General features: G+C 55.7%; 1 protein-coding gene across 1 annotated transcript; it reads left to right on the forward strand.

Moving 5' to 3' along the window:
- Positions 1-1,556: 1,556 nt before the first annotated feature.
- Positions 1,557-8,341, forward strand: IRF8 (interferon regulatory factor 8). The gene is made up of 8 exons (XM_009277280.2): positions 1,557-1,766; positions 2,980-3,163; positions 4,209-4,297; positions 4,792-4,903; positions 5,246-5,293; positions 5,825-6,211; positions 6,540-6,655; positions 7,771-8,341. The coding sequence occupies exons 1-8, from the start codon at positions 1,593-1,595 to the stop codon at positions 7,945-7,947; spliced, it is 1,287 nt and encodes a 428-aa protein (XP_009275555.1). The 5' UTR covers positions 1,557-1,592; the 3' UTR covers positions 7,948-8,341.
- Positions 8,342-8,378: the final 37 nt, after the last annotated feature.

Here is an 8,378-nt window from a genome sequence, read left to right on the forward strand (position 1 = left end):
TGGGGGGGGGTGGGGGCCTGCCCCGCCCAGCCAGGTTTCCCGGCCGCTTGTGGCTCCCGGTGCGGGGCCGGTGCGCGGCTCGCTGCATGGGAAGGACGCCTGGGCTGCGGCCGGTGCTGGCTCGTGTTGCTAGCGGCAGGCCGGGGGGGGCGCTCAGCCTTTGGTGGAGGGGAAACGGAGCTCCGGCCTCTGCCGGCGATGGGAACAGGCCTTCTAGAAAATGGGCTGAATTAGAAGAGAGCCAGTCCCGTTTCAGCGAGCGTTTCTGAGGCTCTTCGTGTTGGCGTAACTCAGGTGCAAGGCGTTCGGTGCGGGAGCCCGTGGAGAGGCTGTGTGTCACCCCATCCCTCTGGGGCAACGCTCCGGCAGGTGCTTTGGGACATCCAGCTCTGGAGGGGCAGCTGGGATCCAGGGCTGCGCCCTGGGCGTTGTTTTGGCTGGTGGTGTTAGCTATCACCATCCCTAAAAGCAGGGGTTGTGCTGCGGATGGCCAGGGAGGTCTGTGTGTCCCGCTGTGCAGCAGTAGGGCAATGGAGAAGGGATAGAAGTTGGTGGCACTGAGCTGGTGTGAGCCCGTGGCAAAGCAGGGACCATCAGGTCTCCGGCTGTGCTGGGAGCATCCTCGTCTTCTCCCCAAAACCTTCCCATGGGGCATTAAATAAAAAAAGAATGAGGGAGAGGCACTCTGGTAAAATTTGCAGGGGGGCTGTGAGCCCAAAAGGCCTGGAGGGCTGATCCTGGGGCTACTGGTCGCTTCTGCCAGGCCACCAACTCCTGAAGTCCTCGCAGGTCTTGCCACGGAGGTGACAAGCGGTGCCAGGAGGGTTGAGGCTGGCACTTTGCTTCTAGCTGGGTGGGAGAATCTTTCTCCTGGGTCTTCCGTGAAGTCACCCAGTGGTTTTGGCTACAAATGACCCGAGGGCCCCAGCAAGGGTGGCTTGACTTCACCCCGCTCCTTCCAGGCGTCGGTCCTCTGTTCGAGAGGCTTGGTTGTGCGGCCCCCATCCCTGCGGTGACTCCGGGTGCTGCCTGGAACCAGTGCCTGCTCCCCAAATGGGCAGCGCCCGGCGAGAGGGGCTGCCGTCTCCTCCGGGGCAGACCCTTGTGCCAAGAGCAGCCAGGGACAGCACTTGGCTCCCGTCTCCCACAGACGCTAAAGGGTGTCCGCCCCGGGATGGCCTGTCCCAGTGTCACTTGCTCAGGTGACAGCACAGCTGGGCGCTTTAATCCCTGTGGTCTTCTTCTGTGACTTATCCCGCAGCAATAAAAGGAGTAAGCAGAGCACCAAGTCAGCCTCTTTCTGTGGGCAGAGCTTTGATTGATGGAGCTGGAGGAAGAATTTGTAGTAGTTCAGGGGAAATTGCCTTGATTTTTTTTTTTTCATTCTAAAAGAAGCCGGGGGGGCATTTTAGCGTACAGACGTTGGCACGTGGGACTTGCAGAGCTGCCGAAAGCTGCTTGTCTCTGCAGGCAGTGCCACTACCAGCTGTGCACGTGGCAAACCAGAGCACGGCACAATCCCTTGTTACCCCAATTGTGGTGGGACAGTGCTGGGGGAGCTGACGGGGCTTGGACCTCTCGCTCCATCCAGGATGTGTGACCGCAACGGCGGGCGGCGGCTCCGGCAGTGGCTGATCGAGCAGATTGACAGCGAGCTGTACCCTGGGCTCATCTGGGAGAATGAGGAGAAAACCATGTTCCGCATCCCATGGAAACACGCCGGGAAGCAGGACTACAACCAGGAGGTGGATGCCTCTATTTTCAAGGTAGGGACAGATGGTTAATGCCTCTTCTCCATAGTTCCTGGGCTCGGCGATGCTGTTTTTTTTTTTCCTTGCTGGTGGGAGATGTCCACGCTGCCGGTGGGTTTTGCATCTCTAACCCCTGCAGGAGATGCTTCACCCCACAATTGGTCTCCCGGGCTCTTTTGGGGGTATTCGTTCCTTTTTGCCAAATGCTGGTGCCAGGTTTAGGTTTGTTTTCAGCATGTTTGAATCCTGGTCTGACATGAGAAGGAGCTTGACGTGCTCCTTTTGACCTGCTCTAAACTTCTTATCAGGCTATAAAACGCTGGATTTACCGGAGAGGAAAAAAAAAAGTTTGCAGGAGGAAAGGAAGTTTTGGATTTCGCTGAAGGGGGGGATTTCCAGTTTTGGGGAAAAACTGGAAAATTCCATCCTGAACCAAAAAGGTCAGGCTCTTCCCCAAGAATTTCCTTCCCTCTGCCCCTGCTTCCAAATATCTGTACTGGTGAGTGAGTTCGCTTTCAGGGCAGTGACAGCTGGTTAGTGGCTGGTTCGGGAGCACTGAGTTATGAGGATGGCATTGAATTCAGCCATCTGAAAATATATAAATATCTATAAAATAAATAAATGTGTATTTAAAACAATAATACATACTTTGCAGTCTCCATTATATGTATTTTACAGTCTCCCTTCAGTGGTAAAATGTATTCTCCCACCAAAATCACGAATGATGTTCTGATCTTAAAAAGAAACCAGCTTTCGCTTATTAGTCAGGAGCTGGAAAATGAGGCTTACTTTGATTTTTTTTTTTTGTTTGTTTGTCTTTGTTTTAACTGAGGTGTTACCAGGTCATTAGGAACACCGCTGCTTCAGCAGTGATTCCTCGCATCCCCAGCAGCTCCTGACCTGGGAGGTGCAGAGATGAAGCCGCATATTATGATCTTGACCTCTGCTTTTTAAAACCTGGGTGCTGCAGCCCTTCTTGCGCGCAGGTGCATCGCCGGGGCAGGTGCTGCTGCTCTGCACCCAGATACCCGTCCCCACGTGCGGCAGCTGTGCGTGTGTCCGCAGTCTAGGAGCAGAACGTTGAATATGCAAGGGATGGTTGAGAGGGTGCACGGGGCAGAGAGGTGGGGAGAGCAAAATGCTCTCTGCAGCCCCAGCTCCTTTGCCCCAGGGGTTGAGGGGATTTGCAGAGCTCACGGGGAGGATTTTTTTTCTTGCTTTGTTTTAGGCCTGGGCTGTTTTCAAAGGCAAGTTCAAAGAAGGCGACAAAGCGGAGCCGGCCACTTGGAAGACACGGTTGCGCTGCGCCTTGAACAAGAGCCCTGACTTCGAGGAGGTGACGGACAGGTCCCAGCTGGACATCTCTGAGCCCTACAAGGTCTACAGGATCGTGCCGGAGGAGGAACAGAAATGTGAGTGCCCCAATAAGGGACCGACCCCCAGGTGCAGGTCGGTCCTGCGAGTAACCGCAGGCTTGTGCTGCTGACCTACATCTGAGCGGAGCTTCCTGGCCAGACGCCGCTCTTGTGCCGTGATGCTTTGCTTGTCCTGCTTTGCAGAAGGTGTCCCCTGTGTCACTGTGGTGGCAGGGAGGCGGGGAGGAAGGCCAAGCTTTTTGTCTACCCCCGTAGACAGCTGCTTAGGGGATAACTGCAGCATTGCATGACCTTCAATCCCATGAGGATGTTGTAGGGGCCAATCCAAATTCCTTCCCCCCTTGGGGGGGTACTTGAGCCCCAACCCTATGCCCTCCCAACGCCTGCCCTGGGCAGATGGCAGGGAGCTGCAAAAAAAATCCCTTCTCTTTTGCCAGCAGTGATTAGAGTAGCAGTAATTTCGCAGAGAGCAGTTGCTGCTGTGATGTCCGGTGCGGCGCAGGTCGTGCTAAGTATATCTCTATTTGTGGTTAGGAGTGTGTGTGCTTTTTCTTTTTTTTTTTTTAAAGTAAAAAAACTTGCGGGGCAAAAAAAAATATCTCGCTGTCAGGAAATCTGCCTTTAGCATCTCGGTCTCCTCCAGCCGTGTTCACACGGGGGGCGCGCCGCCGCTATGCAAATGGCACTGCAGGTTCCCACCGGTAGCACGACTTCACTCGGGGTGGCTGGCAGAAAAAGGAGAAGCAGCAGCAGCCCCGGTCTCTCGGGTGCTCAGAAAAAACAAACCCAACCTTCTGCTCTAGCTCGGTCTCTGCTACCGGCCGGATTTTTGATTTGCCTTGTTGCTGGTTGCCGTGCGCTGGGGCAATGGGTTGCAAACTGGTCTTTGGTCTTGAAAAGCAGCTCTGGGTGGAGCTGGAGGGGGCTGTGAGCCCCTCCGAGGTGCTGTTACACGGCTCCGCTGCGCTGTGGTTCTCGGTTTCATAACTTTCACGGGGTGAAGGGTTTCTAAAACCCAGCGGCGAGGTGAGCCGTGGCAGTGGGGTGGGTGTGCTCGCTGCATCCCGGCCTCTCCTTCCAGGCAAAGCGGGCATTGCCAACGGGAGCAGCCTGAATGACGTCACGGAGATGGACTGCAGTTCCTCTGCAATCGATGACCTCATTAAAGAGGTAAGCCCTCACAGCGGCTGCAGGTCGCCTTTGGCTGGAGGTGGACGGACGGCGGGCAGTTGCCCGATAAAGCGTTGCCTTTCTAAAATTCAATCTGCAAAGGTTTGGGAATCCGCCTGGCGAGTGACGCCGGGTTTTGCAGCTCATTCATGTGAGCCAGCGCCGGGACATGGTTGCTGATGAATGGCTCGCGCTTTCGATTTGCATCTGGGCGGGCGAGACCTTTGCTGGGGGATGGAGGCTGTTTTGCAGCTCTGTTCCCCTTCTTGGCTGTGTCACCTTGGGCTGCTTCTGCTCAGTAGCTCTTGAGGGTGTTATTTGAGTGTACGGCCTGGGGAATGCCAAACTTGCTCTTTCTAACCAAAAAAGTTCATTGGCATCCTGTTGGCATTGCCATTTGGACCCTCTCCGAGCACTGCAAGTGTCTCTGTGCAAGGGCAGTGGCTGCCCAAGGCATCAAACCCGCTCTGATCTCCACGTGTGGTCTCGCACAGCCCGCCTGTGTAGATGAATACCTGGGGATCATCAAGAGAAGCCCCTCACCCCCCCAGGAGACCTGCAGAAACACCCTGATACCCGACTGGTGGGTGCAGCAGCACAGCCCCGGTAAGTAGCCGATGGTATGTGCAGTGTTTAACGGGACCAAGCTTTTTGTCCAGGGCAGAAAAAACTGTATAGCAATGGATAATGGACAACAGTTGTATTTTATCTTCCTTAATTAGTACTTTAAGCATTCTTAATATGACAACTGTGGTTGGCAGCAGGCACCCAAGAGTGTGCATTGCACAAGGTTAAATCCACCTGGGAGTATTTGCTGGCACCTCCTGTGTGGGAGCTGGGAAGCCTGGTGTGCCTGGGGGAGAAAACTGAGGGGGCTGGTGGGGAGAGCGGGAGATCGGGGTTTGGGAGCTGGGCACGCCGGCACAACTCGGCTTTCTCTGCCCACAGCGTTGCCCCTGATGAATGGATACTCCAGCTACGAGCAGCATCATTCGGGTAAGGCAGCTCCCCTGCTTGGTTGTGGACTGTGGCCATCAAAAGCCTCTCTGGGGCTCGGCCTCGTGTGTGTGGTGGCAGAAGGTGGCTTCGACTCTGCTCCCTGCCTTGGAGGGAGGCTTTGCTCTGGGTTTGGGAGGTCCCGAGCCCTCCTGAGTATCCGCAGGGTTTGCATACTGAGCAGGGACGCATCCTGCCTGTTGTCCTGTGGCCGCGGTCCTGGCACAGGGGGCTGCCCCGGGATGCTGGGATCAGCCGTGCCTTTAGTTGTGGGGAGATCTGCCCGCAGCAAGGGAAGTGTGGAGCAAAGGCAGGAGGAAGGGGCTCAGTATTGGGAGCTCCCACTTGCTGCTCAGCGCTGCTACCAGGCTGAGTGCTGGAGATGTCCTCTAGCAAGGAGGAGGTCTCCTCCACCAAGTGAGACTTGCTCCCAGGAAATTTGCTACTCTCGCAGAGTTTGGGCATCGCGGTGAAGAGCAGGCAGGGTTTGTCTTCTCCTGATGGGTGGTGTGTGTGCCCATCCCCTCCCAGGTTACTCCCAGATGGTGATCAGCTTCTACTACAGCGGGAGGCTGGTGGGCCACATCACTACCTCGTGCAGCGAGGGCTGCCGGATCTCACTCAGCCAGCCCTCCAGCCACGGCGAGAAGCTGTATGCCCCAGATGCCCTGGAGCACGTGCAGTTCCCCTCGGCCGACGCCATCCAGAATGACCGCCACAAGCAGATCACCAGGAAGCTCTTTGGGCACCTGGAGAGGGGTGTCCTGCTGCACAGCAACAAGCAGGGCATCTTCATCAAGAGGCTGTGCCAGGGCAGGGTCTTCTGGAGCGGGAACACCATGATGTACAAGGACAGGCCCAACAAACTGGACCGGGATGAGGTGATGAAGATATTTGACACCAACTTGTTCTTCAGAGGTTTGTAGGAGCGTTTCCCGCTTTCTCTTCTTCCACTTGGTGGGGTGGAAAGGGTGGAGCCCTTGGCCTTGGAGCACTTTGGAGTCATCACTGTCCATCACCGATGGGTTACCCAAGTGCTCTGGATGAGTAGCTGATGGTACCGGATCTAGGAAGGAATAACCTGGTGTCTTGTGTCACTAGCAAACTCCTCCTGGTTGGAGGCTTTGCGCAGAAAAGGTGGCTTCTCTTGAGCCCACAGCTTTCTTCCATGGCAGGGTGCTTGGTCTTGAAGCTGTGTAGCAAAGGCTGGCAGCTTGTGGCAGGCAGCTTCCAACTCTCCTTGCAGAGCTGCAGCAGTTTTACAACAACCAGGGCCGCCTCCCAGACAGCAGAGTCATGCTGTGCTTTGGAGAGGAGTTCCCGGACGCCGTGCCCCTGCGGTGTAAGCTCATCCTTGTCCAGGTACGGAGGGCTGCCCTTTGGATATCTGCTGCTGAATTTCCCCCCCCTTGTCTGGACCATATTGCCCTTTTTCTCCTGCAAGCAGGGCTCTAGCTTCAACCCCTGGAGCCACAGACCTTTGGGGTGCCTAAATTGGTCGGGTGGCAGGTGTGGCATGAGTATCGGCTTATCTACAGCCTCCTGAGAGGTGCTTGGGCTGTTGCTTGTCAGACTCCTTGATCTGGGTAGACTCTGTTTGCAAACAAAGCTCCCAACCGGCAAAAGCTTTTCTAAACCGCTAGGAAATCTGTTCCCTTCCTCCTGTTCCTGCCTCTTGGCACTGGGTCCTCTGCGCTCTCCTGTGGGAAATGGGGGAATAAATACCTGGAATGGTTGAGTTAAGGGACAGCCTCAAGCCAAGCAGCCAACAGATGCGGTGAACAACCGTGGTGGACAGCAGCGGGGCTGGGGAGCCCTTGGGAGGGTGAAGGAGGGGGTGGGATGAGAGGGGCAGTCCCCAAGGCTCTGGCCAGAAACTTCTCCCTAGAGAAGCTGAAGCAATTCTGGGATCTCAAAGCCTTGGGGCAACGCGTTGGGTCCAGGCTCCAGAAACACCCTGTGTGGGACCCCCTTGGGCCAACAAGGCTGCAGCAGTAGGGACATGGCATGGAGGGTACAGGGAGGGTGTTGCATCCACCCTTGAGCAAGCAGAGACCCACTAAGTCTGTGAGGTCCTGGAGGGGATTTCACAGTTCGGAGACCAGTCCTATGCCTCCCTGCACAACTTTCTGACCTGGTCACCTCTTCTTGCCTTGGGTGCCTGCACCAGAGGATCACTCCGCATGTGCTGGGATGTCCCCCAGCCTGTCCTCATCTCCCTAATAGCTCTGCTGGGAGAGGAGCTCTTGTGACTGCTCCTTTTCTCCTAGAGGTGCTTTGCCAAGGTGGCTTGTGGAGTTGGACCTGTTGGCCTGGCCGGACCTGGCCACCTGGGTCTGTTGGGCAGAACTGCTCTGCTGTGTCTCTCCCACCCCGTACCCTGCTGCCTGGGCTAGTGGGGGCGGATGGCAGCAGTGGGAGATGCCCAAAGAGGTTCCTCTTCATTCAGTGTCTTCATGACTTTTCTTTTTGCGTAGGTGGAGCAGCTGTGTGTCAGGCAGGTGGCGGAGGAGGCTGGGAAGACCTGCAGCAGCAGCCCCATGCTCCCCATAGCTGATGAGACGCAGCATGACCAGGTGTACAGGATCTTCCAGGACATCTGTGCGATGCACCAGCGGCCGCTCTTCAGAGAAAACCAACAGATTGCCGTCTGAGCCTCCTTCTCCGCAGACATAGCGTGGTGGTTTGGGTTGATCTAGACCCAGTTTGGTCCCATTAGTGCCTAAATTCCCATTTTTGGAAAGTTGGTTTTTGTTCTTTGCTGTTTCCAGTCCAGAGTCTGTATAAATACAGCGGTAAAAATTGCCACGAGAAAGTAGGTTGGATGCTCAGTGTCTGTCCCGCAGACGCTTTACTGATTAAAAATGACTTTTGTACCAAGCAGGGTAGTCCTGGTACCCTTGTCTATAGCTAATGGCAGGGGGAGGAGGCAGCGTCTGAGCTGTGCAGGAAGGTCAGGGCTGGGAGTGCTTTGTGTTGCCTTTGTTAATGGCCAGTCAAGCAGAACCGAAAATCAACAGCTATAACGACCTGCCCCAGCCGTCTGCAACTCGGACCTTGCTGAGAATAGCGATTTGGTAGGAGG

Source organism: Aptenodytes forsteri, unplaced genomic scaffold, assembly GCF_000699145.1.
Source record: "Aptenodytes forsteri isolate BGI_AS27 unplaced genomic scaffold, ASM69914v1 Scaffold50, whole genome shotgun sequence".
Lineage (NCBI taxonomy): Eukaryota > Metazoa > Chordata > Aves > Sphenisciformes > Spheniscidae > Aptenodytes > Aptenodytes forsteri.

Excerpts from the sequence above, each read along its gene's own strand:
- IRF8 (XM_009277280.2), top strand. The coding sequence starts at position 1,593 with ATGTGTGACCGCAACGGCGGGCGGCGGCTCCGGCAGTGGCTGATCGAG. Across the intron at positions 3,164-4,208 it reads GCCGGAGGAGGAACAGAAAT|GCAAAGCGGGCATTGCCAAC; the intron begins GTGAGTGCCCCA and ends CTCTCCTTCCAG. Across the intron at positions 4,904-5,245 it reads GGTGCAGCAGCACAGCCCCG|CGTTGCCCCTGATGAATGGA; the intron begins GTAAGTAGCCGA and ends CTCTGCCCACAG.